The 18,225-nt window shown below is 39.9% G+C and overlaps 1 protein-coding gene across 2 annotated transcripts in view; it reads right to left on the reverse strand.

Moving 5' to 3' along the window:
- The window catches only part of CPNE8 (copine 8), a 181,983-nt gene that overhangs the window by 96,385 nt on the left and 67,373 nt on the right, over positions 1 to 18,225 (reverse strand). For both annotated transcript variants that reach the window (XM_019509385.1, XM_019509386.1), the window contains exons 5-8: positions 16,243 to 16,306; positions 11,841 to 11,944; positions 8,632 to 8,736; positions 7,094 to 7,135 (exon numbers count right to left, since the gene is read on the reverse strand). In XM_019509385.1, the coding sequence (XP_019364930.1) occupies positions 7,094 to 7,135; positions 8,632 to 8,736; positions 11,841 to 11,944; positions 16,243 to 16,306 (315 nt within the window). The remainder of the gene's footprint in view (positions 1 to 7,093; positions 7,136 to 8,631; positions 8,737 to 11,840; positions 11,945 to 16,242; positions 16,307 to 18,225) is intronic.

An 18,225-nucleotide genomic window follows, 5' to 3' on the forward strand; every position in this document is an offset into this window, starting at 1 on the left:
GATCTTCCAAGGTCCCTTTCAGCCCTAATGTCTATGAATCTGTGAATCTGGAAAATATTATTTAAAGGATCTCCAGCCATTTTACCACCACCTATAGGCTAAATAAGGGGAAAACAGAAGCAGAGGAATAACACCACAGCATCACATCAGGGGCGGCTATGAAGTTCCCAGGCAGTGCTGGCTCCTGTTGTGCTGATCCCAGTGGCACAATCAGCTTTCACTCTGGTAATGGATGCTTTTGCACTCCCCCACAAAACTTCTCTCAGTTAGGACCTTGTTACAATTTGTACTTTGAGCTGCTCAAGTGTTGATCAGTGTTAGTGCTAGCTTGAGTTTTGAGCAATCAAACCTTTCAAGCTAAAAACCTTCTCTGACTTCCCTCACCAGCACAGCTGTAACTTGCCACTGCAGGGCTGGTGAGCAGGACCCTGGCTAGGAGCTACAGGGCTGGTGAACCAGGATGGGCATCTATGCCTGCTCTACGTGTGGGAGAGATTGGGAGGAAGGGGGCAGAAACATGAAGTGGAGAGGTGGAAACTTAATGGGATGGGAGTGGGCAACGGGAGTAGGAAAGGAAATGGCAGTGGGGGGAAATGAGTGGTAAAATGAAGTCAGCTAGCCACTGAAGGATAAAATAAAAAGAAGTAAAAAAGAAATAAAAGGGAAGTAAATTAAAGAAGGTTTCATGTTTTAATAAACTGGGATTTGGGATTGGGGTGTGGGGGGTGACGGTTGTGCTTCCTGGTGTGGCTGGGAGGTGGGAGTGGTGAGGGAAGGGGCTTTTGGGGTAGCTATTGTCCCTGCCCTGTGAAGGAAGTCCCAGCTCACAGGGACTTGATCCAGTCCCCTACACGGTCTATCCCCTCACCCTCACAGAGACTATGCTCTTGGACTCACTTGTGGCCTGTGACCTGACTAGCTGAAATGTGCTCTGCACCATTTGCAAGAGGTCACACACCTGGGTGTGGAAAGGTTACACACCTGGGTGCAAGAAGGAGAGTTGGGTTGGTGCCAAAACTGCCCTCTGGGCAGTAGAGTTTTGGGGGTAAAAAGTTTTTCCAAATAGCACGGAAGGGTGGGAGATGGGACACTGCATCCTGGCCTGCTGAAGGGCAGCAACTTAGGCTGCTCACCTGTGGGGAGTGGCCACACATTAATGGAGCATGAACTGGGTAACATGGATTTGCCTGGAGAGCAGATCTGGAGCCCTAGCAAGAGAGGAGGAGGAGCACATTCCACTGGTGGAAGGCCAGGCTTCCCCAAGATCAGGAGGATCAAGACCACTGCTACCAAAAGGAAGCAACGGGTGGTGGTACTTGGAGACTCCCTTCTGTGGGGGGTGGAGGCATCCAGCTGTTGGCCTGACCTGTTGTCTCAGGAGGTCTACTGCTTGTCCAGACCCTGAATCTGAGATGTCACAGAAGGATTACTGAGACTCATCCAGCTCTCTGACTACTACCCCATGCTGCTTGTGGGCACCAAAGATACCTCAGGAAGGACAGGCAGGGGTGACCATGAGCAGATCAAAAGTGACTACAGGGCTCAGGGTTTTGGTTTCTTCAACCATGGGATGTTGTTCCAAAAAGGATTGCTAGGAAGAGATGGGATCCACCTGACAAAGAAAGGCATCTTTGCAGACAGGGTCACTAAGCTAGTAAGGAAAGCTTAAACTAGGTTTGCTGGAGGATGGAGACCAAAGCTCTGAAGTAAGTGGGAAAGCGGGTGACCTGGAGGAAGCGCAAGCAAGAGGGGTCAACAGGGGAAGCTTTCTCAGTCTTCCTCAGAAAGTAGGGCAATCACCTAGATACCTCAGATGCCTGTACACAAATGCACAGAGCCGGGAAAACAAACAGGAAGAACTGGAAGTCCTTGCACAATCCCAGAACTATGACATGATTGGAATAACAGAGACTTCGTGGGAGCTCGTGTGATTGGAGTACTGTAACGGATGGGTATAAACTGTTCAGGAAGGACAGGCAGGGGAGAGGAGGAGTTGTGCTTGATGTAAAAGAGCCGTATGGCTGTTCAGAGCTCCAGTACAAAACGATATAGGTCTGCTGAAAGTTTTTGGATTAGGATCAGAGCAATAAGTGTGACATCATGGTGTGTGTTTGCTATGGACCATCAGACCTGGAGGATGAGGCTTTCTTCAATTAGTGAAGGTTACCAGATCACAAGCCTTGGGTTCTCATGGCAGACTTCAATCACCCTGACATCTGCTGGGAGGGCAATACAGCAGTGCACAGGCAATCCGGGAAGTTTTTGGAGACTGTTAGGGACAACGTCCTGATGCAAGTGTTTGAAAGGTCATCTACGGGCCATGCTATTCTCGATGTGCCGCTCATAAACAGGGAAGAATTTGTAGGGAATGTGGAAATGAACGGCAACTTGAGCAGCAGCAACCATGACATGACTGAGTTCAGGATTGTTTGGGAAGAAAGGAAGGAGAGCAGCAGAGTAAGGACCTTAGAGTAGATTTCAGAAAAGCAGACTTCATCTCACTCAGGGAACTGATGGGCATGATCCCCTCAGAGGCCAGTCTGAGAGTAAAAAGGAGTCCAGGAGAGCTGGCTGTACTTTAAAGAAACCTTACTGAAAGTGCCGGAACAAACCATGCAGATGTTCAGGAAGACTAGCAAGTATGGCAGAAAACAAGTCTGGCTTAGCAGGGAACTCTTCAATGAGCTAAAACACAAAAAGGAAGCTTACAAGAAGTGGAAACTTGGACAAACTACTAAGGATGAGTAAAAGAGTATTGCTTGGGCATGCTGGGATGAAATCAGGAAGGCCAAAGAGCAACCGGAATTGCAGCTAGCAAGGGAGGTGAGGGGTAACAAGAAAAGTTTTTACAAGAATTACAAGTTTTACAAGCTGGAGGCAGCTGTATCGGAAAGAGGATCGGTATCAGCCAATATGCCTCCTTAAATATAAGCTTTCAGTATCAGCCCCCGAAATCTCTATTGGTGCACCCCTAGTTCTTTTACAAATAACAGCTTCCTTCTTTCAATGTTCTTAAAAGGGCAACCATATCCTTCATTCACTCAAGAAGGCATGTGGAGCAACATAGGCCATGGAATACAAGTTCCATAAAGACCAAAGGTGATCTCGTATATTATCTTTGGGTGTTGCAGCACTGAAATAAATGCACAGTGAGGGTGGAGGACCTCCCCAAGTGGAGCTCTCACGTCCTAAACTTGAAAAGGGGCACGATTTAACAATCCAAGGAATTTAACAATCCAAGAAAAGGTAAAAGCCTTAAAATCAGGGTGTTGCTGGTGTTTCTGGGGAGTATCTAGCACACAGGCCACAAGTGGCATCTGCATTCGCTGTCTGTAGCATGCATCAGATGAGGGAGCAGACAGTGGTAGATAGGGCAGGGAGCACAAAGCAGAGTGGCAGATTAGGCAGAGAAAGGGGATGAGAGTGGCCCTCAGGGGCACTAATTAGCAGTGCCATCCACAGTTTAATGTGCAGCATGTGCAGTTTGTGGCACAGCAAAGATGTCTGTGGTGTCACAAACCACATGTGCCTGCACGTCTGGATCTAGCCAGGGAGGGTATAGGGCTAATTTGTGGCATGCCTGCAGAAAAACTTGGCCCCACTTATCTAAGTATCAACCAGATCCATAGTAGTACTGGAAATCAATCTGTTCATGTGCCAGTAGATTACGCATTGATATGGGTTTCTTGTAAGAACTGAAGTTGAAAGGATTTGTTTCCCAGTGCTCAATTAGGGTCACCAGGCAAATATGGGTACTGGCATAAACAGTAAAATACATCTCTCTCTCAGAACTGAGAGACCTGTGTGTGTTGACCCTTAGGTTTTAGAAGTCCATCAGCTATCATGTAAGCCTGGATCTGAAGCACTCTGTAATGCAAGCCTTGTTTTGGAAGATCAATGTTTCCAGTGGCACTTACTCTGAGTGCTGAAAATACATCTTTCTCTTAGGAAAGAGAAGAAGAGGGCATTTAATATTCACAGTATTCGTAAGTCTATAGTTTTGAGGATCTTTCTCTTCCCCAGCTTTTGGATTTGAGGAAGACCATCTATGTAGAGAGATACAAAAGTACTATGTGATCAGACTTTCACTCTCTTGCAATGCCTGCTGTGACACCCTAACCAGATATATGATTGTCAGCAATTCCATAATTAATGACCCATGTCAAGACAAGTTAGATATTATATGTTCCAACTGGTGACTCACATCTTCTGAAAGATAAAATGTTTCATTTGAATCCAGACTTCTTAGATCTGCTATTTTTTAACAGTCTATAAACACAAAAACCTTAAAATACCTCAAACATTTTAAAATAAATGTATAATTTTATTATCAGTGTAATGGGCTAAAACTTAGGAAAAGTGGAAAATCAGTACCAGTTACAAACCAGTGAGTGGGGAAGGGATTAAGGGTTCAACAATCTCCTGTGCAGGTACAATGAGAGTTAATTCCTTTTGTGATAGTTGAACCCATGGATTAAACACACATGCACTCCCATGTTAAGGCACTGTCTTTGATTCAAAAAATACATAGAAGAAAGTGTTCATTACATCAGTAGCACTAATGGTGGAATGACACAAAGATGGAAAAATGTATTAGTTTGAAACAGAAATTGTAAATACAAAATGTATTTTTGCTCTATCATGTAAAATAGCATGGTAGTGCATACAACATAATAAGCGTTTCAGTTTCTGTTACAGTGGAATTGTGACAAAGGAATGCTTATAGATTTAGAAAATGTGTTAATGTGGTGCATATTTTGGTACACTAATTAAAAACTATTTCAAAATGAAGGAGAACCTAAAAATACATACTTTTTCAAACATGTAATATAATTTGTGACACTGGCAGTAAGAAGCTCAATCAGATAAGCTGGTTAGCTTTTTTTCCCCTTTCCCAGAGCAAGGCTTGTTGGAAAAGAAACAAGAAAACGAGATCAAGATCCCTGAACAAATAATAATTAATTTGTGAGTGCTACAGGCCAGACTGCAGAATACATTATATATTAAGTAGGTGAGCACTGCCTTATCCAGAAAGATCTGTCACAAAGGTTTTCTGAATATTGCCCCATGCCACTCTACACTTACCTTAAAGAAGTGGGCAACAACTACTTAAATGTAATAGTGGTTTATACAGCAAAGGGAAATTGCCTAACTGTGTAATGAGGACACGATGCACAAGATAAAAGGCTAACCTAACTCGCTTTCTCTGTGCAGAATATCAAGTATAAAATGATAATGCTCTGCTGCTCCCTGCTCCTCTCCCACCCCCTGTAACCAAAATAGGTAGTAAAGTGAGAGAAAAAACGCGAACGAAAATATTTTAGAAATAGTCTTTAATTCCTGGTTTTTAAATCCTAAAACTTTATAGCTATTTAGATTTAGATGTGAGAATAAGAGACACTTAGCATGTATAAGACAGAGGCCTTGTAGGAAACATTCAGTGTTTCCTAAGAGAGCCATCACTTTTGTAAGAGAAACCATGGGTGTGCACATGTTCAGGCTTTTTCTCCCAGAGTAAAAATGGCTGCTTCAGGAGAAAAATAACTGGGAACAGACTAAGGAAGTCTGGAACATGCCCTCCCCCCTTACCTCCATGCTCAGCTGCAAGCTCTCCACTCTTCAGGGCCTCAGCTTACAAATATCTGTACATGCAGCTCTGGGTAAATTTCTTTTCGCAGACAACAAACTTAGTATAATTCTCTCCTATTATTTGAATGGGTGTATGCAACCAGGTCTGAGTTTAGATTAACTCCTTAAGCCCCATAGCATTTTAGGAATAACAGACATTGTCAGTGCGTGCTTCAGCCTGACAAGTATTCAGACTTATTATCTTCTCCAAGTTTCATGGTTTTTATTAATTTTAGATTTCTGAGAATATTGGACAGCATAGCTAATTTTTATGAAAGCCTAGTATGCAACTTCAGTTTTTAATTTTATTACCTAGAAAAGATATTTACATTATAGGCTCAAATATTAATATCATCAAGATCATTTTCATTGATAAAGCAAATCTATCTGGATTTGCAAGGGAATAGAGGAAAAGATAAATCAGAGCATAGTGTGTATGACAATGGAGAGCTAGCTTTCTAATATAACTTAGTTAGTTTTGCAATATTGATTTTAATTGCTAAGTACATTATTTTGCCTGGACAAAAAATGCCTTAGCAAGTGGGACGATTTTGTATAAGCAGGAGTCATATGCTGAGAGACAACACATGATGAAAATAACTGTTAATAAAATCAGAACAGAACTGAAATAACAAAAGCAGAGAACCAGGCAAATAAAACTGAATTTGTTTGAGATAATTAGCAACGAAGATATGACCTGGCAGAAGAAGTAAGGTAACTTTGCTTTAGCTGGATTGCAAAAATGGAATGGGTAGCTTTACAAAAAAACAGATGGGGAAAATAATTGGTTAAAAGACAGGATTCAGGAATGACAAATAGCTAACAATCATTTAATTTCAGAGTGTGCGCCAAATTTAAAAATAGACATTGCATGACTTTCCCCATCTACCATGAGAGGTTTACTTCTTTTACCAGGCATAAAAAGAAATATAGATAGGGGCTTACTTAATTCATGATTTTGCGGAAATCACAAAATTGGGCACTGTCCATGAAATCAGGCAATGTCTGCAAAATCCACAAAAAAACCTTACTAAAAATAAAATGCTGGCTCCTAGTGGGAGCCAGTGGTCCTCATGGCCACTACAGCCTGGTTGTGCAGCAATTTTCTTTATATTAGAAGAAAAATATTCTCTTGCCTTTAGAAGCTGATAATTCTTCTATCAAAATAAATTTCCCAAGCCAATCTTATAAAATGTTGAAAACTTTTATCCAACTTTAAAACAAAATAATATGCAATATAATACTTCATATAAAAGGATGCAAGTGAATTAGGGGAAAAGTTAAGTAGATGTACATTACTTTTTTGAAACAAAAGCAAAATAGCCATTGAGATTAATGAGAACTAGAGAACTCTAGACTGCTGGTACAGAACATAAACATTTTATTCTTTTTATATATATTTATACCTCATACAAACATCATGATTAGAAATCATGTAAATGATTCATATAAGAAAACATCTTACCTTCCATCTCTATCCCAATCATACACCTCTATCTTAATTGTTCTGTCAAAAAAATCACATATGAAAACACACCTTATTAAAACATCTGCTTACACAAAAAGAAAATATACTTAAGATTTGAAAAACATGTTGCAAGTTTTTATAACTTTGTGCTTTGGAAGGTCAGACACCTTAGCAGTCTGTTTTACGAAGAATGAATACTTCCTTGTGAAATATTTCATTAGATTCCCGGGCTCGACCTAAAAACATGAGCCTCTTCAACACAAGCTACATCAGCCATGATTAAGTTTATTATAGTACAACACATTTTAATTTAACAACTGTTGATTCAAATAAAGGCAACTTACTGAACTGTCATTAAAAGACGAAGTTTTACTTTTTACACTTGATTAAGGGAAAGAGAGCAGTGCCAAAGTCCAAAACACAAATCATACCAAATTACAGAATTTAGGAATTCTTAATACCACATTTCTCAGAGTAACACTACAAACAGTTAATGGAAGCTTGCTTCATAGTTCTGAGCTTGAATCTGTATGATTTAATATCTCTACTAATCATCTGAAAACGGGCATGGATGGTGATGTAACTAAGCTTACCAAAAACAAAATTATTTAGGACTTTAAATTAGAGAAAAAACCATCAAAAGGATCTAAGGAAGTCATGGTGGACTGAATTCAGTGTTGACAAATGCAAGATAATACATACTAGAAGCAATCAGGTACTACCCATTACACATTTCGTATTCCTTAAATTAATGTAACTACTCAGGAAGATCTGGATATCACTGTAGACAACCCAAAGCAAAATCCTGGCTAAATATGGTGAATATCTGATATCTATCACCTCAGAGGTGGAAGAGCTTTATGTACTTATGTACTTATGCCAAAAGCAAAGAAAGAAAACACTGTCCCTTTTTTTTTAGACTTGTACCTCTCCCCTTTTTCTATTTTGGCTCCCCATGCACTAAAAGAGGGTGGCTATTTTTTTTGACAAAGAACAGAAGAATATAAAATAATCCTATTGGCTTTTCGCCCCTTCAAGGGAGCGGGGGATGGGGGGAGGGTTACTTACACCATCCCTAGTCACAATTAGGAGTTGTTTCCTAAAACAACTGAAGAATAGGAGTCTGGAGTCCATAGTTTCAGGGAGAAAAACCCCCCTCTTTCCTTGTACCCTCAAACCTCAGGATACCAGGATCAGAGCTGGGAACAGAATAACCAGGCTAATAGTGTGGGGAGCAGTGGATTGCTAATGATATATGCTCTGAGTTTAGAACTTTCATTTTCCTAGCATATTTTGTCTCATTCACTTATTTGTAAAGCATGTTTGTTGCCTCTTTTACTTCTCTTAACTAAGGAACTGTGTTAAAATATAAGCAAATGATGCAGATGTAGGTTTAATTGAATCAATTTCTTTAATTTTACTCTTTCTTTTTTAACTAATTTTACTCCTTCTAAAATGAAAATAGCCCAACTAAAATTTAAGAACTAGCATTGCTCTTACTTAAAAAGTTTTCTGTGCAGAGATTGTTATCTTACCTGTCATAGTCTCCATTACAGAGTGCTCTGACAGAGATCTTGAATGCCTGCCATACTGGATTTAGTGTATTTTTTATAACTTCTGTCTTGTGACAAATTGTAAAACTAAAAACAAAACAAAACCCCCAAAACTTGTTATTAAACATAGAGTAAAAGTTCTGTAGAAGTATTCAACGTTCAAATAAAGTATTCTCATCATCATTCTAGTTCAGTTAAAAGGATTTCATTTTTAAGACTCTATAACCACATAAAGAATGAATTGCAGTGACCTATGGGGCTAGGGAAATTTTGCCTAACTACAAAAGTGAACTTTAGAATTCATGAACTTTCATTTGAGTTAATTCATGATTTCCATGTTTATCCAACCGACCCACTGTTAAAATAAAGAGCAAAGCTCAAGCATGGTAGGGGAATGTTCTCAGTATGCTTTGATTGCTTGCAGAGGGTACAATTGAGAGAGTTAATTTTTTTTCTAGATTTGTATTGTCCTACTTGCTAGAAATCCCCTTCACCACATAACTAACCTAAAAGATTTATATGGAACCATTACTCTGACCCAGATCATTTTTCTGAATCACGTGTTTTTCCAAATTCAGAAAAATTTTAAATTGAACAGGCCAAGGGAACTACAAGGAAACACAATATTTAGAATGTCAGGCTGCTTATAAGTTATAGCAAAGGCAACTGACTTCAAATCTTGTTTAGTCACACACACGGCATCATTTGATCATTCCTTTTAGGACATCTCTGCCATAATTTGCTTGGAAATGGAATTATAGGTAACTATGATATGTATTGGGATCAAATAAATTTAGGTAGAATTGGCAACTACTGTAACCCCCAAGAACTGGAATAACATTAAGAACTCTTGACTGTTTTGCAGATTGCGCGTGTAGATAGCATGTAGAAACCAACAAAGAACCATGAACCTTAGTCCTCCTCTCAGGAAAGGATTTCCATACTACATATGTGAAAACCAATACTGCATCCAATGGGGGCTGAATCAGGGCAGCAATCCCATGTGCCAGCCAAGGGGATGGGATGCAAAAATAGCACTTGCTGGCCAGCTGCAGCTGCCCAGGGTACAGAACTGTCCTGTTACACCTCTGGTGAAAGTATTTACTTCTTAACCAAGAAAGGCAAAAAAACCTAAACAACAGCTGCGGCACACGGTCCTATCACCATAGTTTTACCCGTTTTCATCCTCTCATTCCACTGTTCTGTTTGTATACTGGCCCCTGGCACATTACATTTATTTCAATAGTAGTAGTGCCACACGTTCATCCAATTTTAGTATTCTAAAGTGGTAAATCAGCCACAAATTTATTCTACAAAAAATATGGAACATCTTCATGGCTGGTTTGTATAGTGCCATGAACTAAATATGTGGCTTGTTTCTATCCTAATGCCAATAATCAGCTGACTGTCAGCATCTACACTGGGATTGGGGTTAGCATCAGGACTAGGACAACCTGGTCCCAGTGCCAAAAACGGGCTGCCGGGTGAGCAGATTCCAAAGCTGCCCATGGCAGTCTTTCCTGCCTTGTCATTCAGCCCCTGTGGAGGCTACAGAGTCAGGTCCTTTAAAAAGCCAGGTCCCTGTAAATGCTGAAGCTTCCTGCAACCCAGCACACTGCCTACCTTATCCCATAGCTCCCAGGGAAGGATGGAGCAGTCAACTTCCTGAGTTGGCTTCCCTTCGCCTTGTGCAAATACTGCATGGGATGAGGATGGGAGACAAATAAGTTTCTCTCCATGCAGCAAGTTAAAAGCCAAGCCTGCAGGCTGGGCTGCACATGTGGATTTTAACAGTCCACATGCTTGGTGCCCAGGATCAGAGGCCCAGGATATCTGAAAACAGGCTGCACACAAGGTGTTTTTGTTTTGTTTTTTTTTATTTTTTAAGGTATCCTGGCACACCAGGACTTTTAAACACCTCATGTTCAGCCCAGCTACATGCATGGTTTTTAGACATCCTTATTAAATGAACATCTGCCAGAGCCCTGGAAAAATTCTAACAGAGATTGTGTAATCTTACTTGTCCAAGGCAGCTTCCTGTTGATATGTATGTACAAGAATAGAGCTTATAACTACAGATATCCATCGATGTTAAGCTTTGGGCAACTCTGTTGACATTGCTTAAGAGTGAGAAACTATCATCAATATCCCCTTAGGGTCTATTATGCATCAATTACTACAATGAGCTTACATAAAAGTAATATTTAAAAAATGCATAACACCAATGCTCCTGATAAATACTGGTTTCAATATAAAGATGTTTCAGAATAAAAATACTTTTATATGTATAAAAATGATTTATTTTTGTGCTATGCTAAATTATAATATGGAATCTTCATAAAATAAACTATTTATAAAATTGTCTAAATAGCTTAAACCAGGGGTGTAGAAATCACCTGGCCCTATGGGCCAGATCAACAGTGTGGGGTGGGTCTGTACCATTATGCCTAAATCATCCCAGACCAATTCCTGTCCAACCCATTCCTCATCACCTCCACAGCTTCCTTAGGCAGTCTACCATGCACTTGTATAGAAAAGGATGAGTAGTTTCCAAAAGAAATACGTAACAGGTTAACTGCTAGTAGACGCATATAAAAGGAGCTTATAAAGACACAGAACAGAAATTAATGTATTGTAACAAACTTAGATCATAAAATGTAGGATATGAGCACATCTGAAAAATATTTATATACTGACGTTCTGAAAATCTGTTCATGTGTTCTCTTTCATCTGGGCAGAGTAAAAAGGTAAAATATATCTTTGTGGTGTGAAGAAGTTATTTAAATAATTTTTGTGCATTAGTATGTTATTCAGATGTTTTTCTTCTATAAACTAATTGTGTTCAAATATGCTATATTATATATTTTCTATAGTAACAAATTCCATGTTATTCAGTGTTTTCATAGAGCTTTATATACAGTCATTTAGATTTTAGATTCCCTAGTTACAGAATTAATTTCCATTAAAATAGCAGCCTTATTCCTACACAGTTATGGCATAATCAATTGGAGGAAAATTTGCTTAGAATCTCATTTATTTAAACAGCTCAGTGATATAGGGTTATGAAATGACACGCAACTTAGTATTTTGACAAGTATCAGAAAAATGCAAAAAATATATCTAACAGCACACAGAAAGAACTAAAAACATTGTCTATTGTACAGCAACAGCAAAAGTATAAAGTTATCTACCTGCCATCTTCATTGCTTCTGTAAAATACTAGGAATGGATCAGATTTTCCAAAGAAGTCCTTCTTGTCTAATTTGTTTGCACAAAATTGCATCAGTACAGAATCCTGAAAGAAACCGTGGATAATACAGAAACTAATGCATAAATTACATCCACCATGACATCTGCAAAAATTAAACAACCAAAACAAGTATTCAAACACCAAAAAAAAAAAAGTGATGAATATTAATCTTCGAGATGATTTCTGCATGTTCACATTATTGGCATATGCAGACAGCAGAACTGGTGAAACCTTTAACACATACTCAGAACCACAGTGATTCCACATACTTGGAAGGACCTTTCAGTGTCTTCAGGTCCAAAATTGGTATGAGGATTCAAAGAAGGGGATGCAGGGCACGTGAATGTGCACAGTTCACCTCAAAAAACTTTGGTTACAACTTTATTTCAACACCAAGTGGTCTTGTACATTCAACCTGTGACAGCTCAATAAAGCACTACTTCTGTCTCTGCATGATGGGACTGTCTACCTATTAGATAAACAAAAATTGCAGTAATGCCTTATCAAACTGTGCGCGTCTGACTTAAATGCCAGATACAAAAAAGAATGTGAAAGTATAGAAAACAGCTTCAAGTGGGAAGTCTACAGGTTTCTAATTTGGTAATCAGAGTCTTAACTGACAAATTCTGAATCCTGAAGCAGTGGCGGTGCATAGTGCAAGCACACTGTTGGGGGAGGTATCGCTTCCATCTTTTGCTACCAACCAATGCCAAAAGGCCATTTAAAAACTGTTTTTTGGAAGCAAAAAAGGAAGTCATGACACCTCTCCACCACAGCACCACTCCTGCTAGCTGCTGTCTCTGTACCATATGCCACTGCCAGCCAAGTGCCAGCAACCCTGTTGCTTCTGCTCTGCCCTCCCCACTTCCAAAGCTGGAGGTACTGCATGGAAGTTGTAGGGTGGTGAGGTGGGGAGGAAGACAGTAAAATGAGCCCCACCCCTTCTCCCCCAGCTCCATTCTGCCTTGCTGCCCATCCTTCCCTCTTTAGGCAGCACCCGGAGCTTATCCCCTCTCACGCATCCACTGTTACACTACTGATGATGACGTGCAAATCAGACCGCAGACTGCTACAAACACGTTTGCAGTCCAACATACTGCACAGACTGCAGTTCTGTGCTGCAAGGGCACACTACCCAAGTGTGCGCTGTTCCATTTTTTTTCCTGTGTTTTTTTTTACCCCTGGATAGCCAGGGATCAAAAAAACCCAAAGCAGCACATGCTCAGGCAGCATGCACCCCTAAACAGCAGAGCTGGATCACTCGGAGCTGCACTGCAGCTGCCAGACAGGCTCTGCCTGGCAGGATCGTAGTGGCTCCAGCTCCAGGAGGCCCCCAGGACCCCAGGTAAGGCTATTAGGGCCCTAAGTGAAAGAGGCTGTTTCCACCTAATAATTCTTGTTTATAAGTAACTCATGATATTCTGAACATTATTTACTACGTTTTTACTATGTTTTATATTATTGCAATGTTTTCTGCATTAGGCAGTCAACTGAGAACCATTAACATCTACTTATGTAGATATTTTAATAATTGTAATGTAATAATTTGTAATGTAATGTAACATGCAATAATTTACATGAAATAGCCCGAAGTTCAACTGTCTGTAACACTTTATGAAAAGTACTGTGTTTCAAAACTACAAAGTTCTAGTCCTAGCCCTAGCCTGTGCTTCAGGAAATTGTTAAATTAAGGTGCAAGAGAAATGAAAACATAATACATTGTGCATAATTTAAACTCAGTATTCCCTGTCCATTACAGAAGCGGAGATGACCTAGTATGAAAAGCATTTGACTGCAGCTCCTCCTCTGAGGACATTAGAATGAATGTATCAAGAACGCACAAGAAACAAGAATCCACCTCTAGGTAGTGCTAATTGCATACAAATTCTCACTACATTCAGTATAATGTGCCTTGTCAGCAAAAATTGTAGGCACCTCCTCTTCAGATATAGTAACCTGGATTTGGGCCAGTTCTCCCTGTTTTTTGGCAATGACTGAGTAAACAATACAGGATCCTTGCACAGATATCAGTGCACTGTCACTCACTAATACCTAGAATGGAAGAACACAGTAACTACCTAGAGACTCTAGGAAGCTAGACACTCAATCAGAAAGAGCAAAGTGAATTGGAATCATGTCTTGGTTACTACGTAAACTGTTCCAGCCCCTTAGGGCTCTGAAGTTCCATTTTCTGGGATGCATTCATTTTACTTCTCTTGGTCTGAATATCTCACGTAAAACCTCCCTATAAATTAAAGGGATAAGGTAGACTGGGTTTAGCAACTGCAAATCCCCTTTCCCCTAGAAACATGTAAAACAATTCATCTGAGGGGGCATGGAAACAATTTCTTTAAAACAAAATGTTAATCTTTTGCTCAAGGGTGATAGATTAAAAAATCTGGTTGATTTACTATGCTTGGGAGAAACTGAGGTGATTGGCTCAGAGGGGAAGAACACCAATTTTTAAAAATATATATGTAAATATAAATATAAATATAATAGCCCTATTTTCTGAATGGTATCAATAGAGGCAGGATGCACAAGAGCACTTCCAGTGGGCACTGCTATCCAAAAGGTTCCACCAGTCTGCACTTCATGCATCAAGAGTATAAATGTGTAGGAGACACCTGAGAAAGAAAAAACCTGCGACAGCCACTAGATTTGGAATCTGATGGGCACCCAAAAGCAATGCAAACTTTGTATAATACTTTAGACCTATCTGCATTTTAAAGTAGCTCGTCCTACAGAGAGGCAAACAAGTTCTAGTAAGGCAGAAGCTTTACGATTTCATTTTAAGGTCCATTTTGAATAACCAACTATTGGACTCTTTTAGCCCATTACAACTTTCAGATGAACAAAAAAACTGACAAGCTTTAATTTCATTGTGCAGGATCAGGTTCTTCATCTCAGGGGAGATCCTAAACAGGCCATTAAAGTATGTTAGGCTGTCAGGTGGTCAAAATTTACTGCCAGATCATCACCTTAGCTAAACTAATGGAAATGTCATTATTCTTTAAGTCAAGAAGATAATTTAGTATTTCTGGAATGGTAGACCTGGCCTGGTTATTATTTCTTGCCTGCTTCCAGGACTAGAACCCAGACCACTTCAAGTATGGTACATATACCTCTTCAAGTCCTACCTACAATAGATAAGGATATCTCTGACTTGGGTGGAATATTCTTGTTCTGCCTGAGAGATTCAGTCAGCATTCAGACTGTGAAATTGAGGAACTGGCGATTTCCTGCCTTTAACAAATTTGGGATTAGCAGCAATAATCTGCTCTTTCAGCATATGTTCTTCAGGGTCACATCAGTTGAGTAGCTAAACAACAGCTCAGTTCCCTTAAATGGGAGAACTTCCACTGTAACTTTGACCTGCATAGGAAAACCTAACCCCTGCAATCATGATGATCAGCACACAGCCACTGGTGATACCATGGATCTGGCAGTCACACTGGCAGTGCAGGCTGTAGGACTGTATTGATCACCACCTGCCCTTCTGAGATTATGGACATTGGGTCTTCCTTCTGTCCTACACAACGGCATCCACCAGGTTTTTAGACCTGACTACTTTAGTTTGTACTCCATATTTAGATAATTTGGCATCTACCCCTCTTTTGGAGTGATCCCTCTCTGATGAACTAGAAACTAATATACTTTATTAACAATCATTTTTCCTTATTTTTTTCCACAGAATAAAAATAGACAAATTTTGAATTAAAAAAATCTTTTGACAAATTAACCTTATTTGCTGCTCTCCATGCAATTCCAAAGTACCATAACTTGTAAAGTTAAATCAGTGGTGGCTAAGCATGCCACAAATTATCCAAATATGAGATTGTGCTACTTTCGTAATCACCTATCACAGTCACCCAATGCTGCTGACTGATGTCACAACCGGGATGGCAACATAACCCGGCAGTGCCAGCCCTGTAGCTCTTATGGGGTCAAACCTCTGAGCCAGCAATGATCCCTGATCCATTGTGTAGCAAACACAAGGTTGGTCACCAGCAACTTAAACAGTGCTAAAATTTTGGAAGTATGAGACGAAGATGCAATTCACTGATTTATTGAGGGGAACTGTAAAAGGAGCCTTAAAAGCAAGCCACGAATTTTTTGTGCTCCAAACTGCCCTTTGCTTTTTTCTTTTGGGTTAACATTGATACAAAAAATAAAAGACAACAAAGCAACAAATATTGAATTGTTTTATAATTTCCTACACTTAATTATGCTCCTATTTCTTTTGCCCTGTATACAGGCAAGTTCTTACAAAGTTGGTGTATGGATCAGGATGGCAGCAAAGAAATATTTGTTTTAAACAAACAATATATAAATTCACTTACCCTGCAGCAGCCCAGTTCCTCTGCGGTCAGGATGATGGTTCCACATTTCTTCCCTGGAATTCCTCTGCAACAAAAAATGAATATGCACTTTAGAAGGATTTCATATAATTTAGCAAAAGATGGATAATGATAAATCAAACTTCTCAAGGCAGCAGCCAGAATTCCATGGCTAAAATGTTCAATGTCTTATCACAATGAAAGATCAATGACTAGAATTACACATAAAGCACGAGGTCAGGGGTTCCCAAAGTTTTTATGCTACAGCCTGGCAAACAGCAGCCCAGAAGTGGCCTCGGCGCAGCAAACTGCGGCCCAGAAGTCACAGCTGACAGCGGCCAGAATTTCCAGCCAGCAGACAGGTAAGGATACCCCCACGCGTACCCCCCCGGGTGGGGGGGTGGGGGGGCCAAACCCTACGCTGCCGCGGACCCTGGAGGAGGAGCCGCAGCCTCTCCGCCAGGCTCCAGTCTAGCAGTCAACCATGCTGCAGACCTGCAGACCAGCACCTGGCCCGCTGCGGCCCACCACTGGGCCGCGGCCCAGGGATTGAGAACCCCTGCACGAGGTCAAGATCCTCTAAGAGAAAGGACACTGCTAACTCAGGCTGAGCTTTCAAATATGTCACAGCTGACTGGACTGCTAAACAATGTCTTGATCTTACAGGGTTTCTCTTGTTGTTTAAATTGTATAATGGAAATCTTGCAATAGAAAGGTTTAGTTTTTCTTCCATCGGCCCTGTGCAAGGACTGGAGTAAAAAAAATGAAGTATAAGCTTCAAAGAAAGTGGAGAAGTATTTTGGCAATGATAGCAAATTTACTTAGGCTCCTTTTAATTAGTTTATAAACATTAGTTTAAACATATAAATTAGGAAAGAAATAGCAAAAATCTTCTGATAGGATGGGATTGACCATTTCAATCATTCCACATCTTACCCTAAACAAAGAGAAACAGTGAAAAGTTACCGTTCAGAATTCTGAAAAGCTCTACTGTTTTATCACAAATTTGGACAAAACTTCAAAAGCCATCCAAAAGATGGTAACATTTTTATTTAGAGAGCTCATGTACTCTGGAGTTGCATAAAATTTCTAGCATCATGTTTTATACAATAGCTATATAAGTAAAAATTACTTTTAATACACATAATCCATGAATTTAATGAGATTATACATTGTTTTACAGAATGTGAAAGTACACAACAGATTCCTGGCATAGATGAATAACAGAAAGATGTGTTGAACTATATCATTCTGTCTAATCCAGTCAGTGATACATTTATGCTGGAAAGCATAAGCCTGTACATCTCTAATAATGGGAAAACATATATGGAAGCAGCTGAATATTATTTTTACTTTCACCTACTTTTTTCTTTTGGTCTAAAATTATCTAGCTTTGAATTTTCTAAGAACGTTCCACGGTCTCTGTAAAAGATCAGGAAAACCATTGGTATCAATGGTTTGTGTAAAAAAAAAAAAAATCAACAATTTGTAAAGAGGACAGTTATTTCTTTTCAAAAAACTTTTTAAGTATACCTGGATTCAATTTAGCAGCACCCTACCACAATGTTTCCAACCAGGAAAATATGTGCACAGAAATGAACAGATATAAAAAAAGATATTAAAAAACAATTAAGAGGGCCCCAGAGTTATAAATAAGGCACCTGAAGTTTGAATTCCTCCATGAACAAAACAAGTGGAGTATATTCTGTAAGTGATGGGTATGGGAAGATACAGCACAAGATACCTGCTTCCTCTGAAGACATTGCTCCTAATCTCCCAAAAGCACAGGCACTGGAGCACTCAAGGAGAGAATGGCAAATCTTTTCTCTAGGTTGCATATAGTTTCATGGTTGGTAGGGTCGGAAGGGACCTGAGCAGATCATCAAGTCCGACCCCCTGCCATGGCAGGAAAGAGTACTGGGGTCAAACATCTAGCCTCCTCTTAAAGACCCCCAGGGTAGGAGCCAGCACCACTTCTCTTGGAAG

This window comes from Gavialis gangeticus, unplaced genomic scaffold (genome assembly GCF_001723915.1).
Source record: "Gavialis gangeticus isolate Ggan-Ray unplaced genomic scaffold, GavGan_comp1, whole genome shotgun sequence".
Taxonomy (NCBI): domain Eukaryota; kingdom Metazoa; phylum Chordata; order Crocodylia; family Gavialidae; genus Gavialis; species Gavialis gangeticus.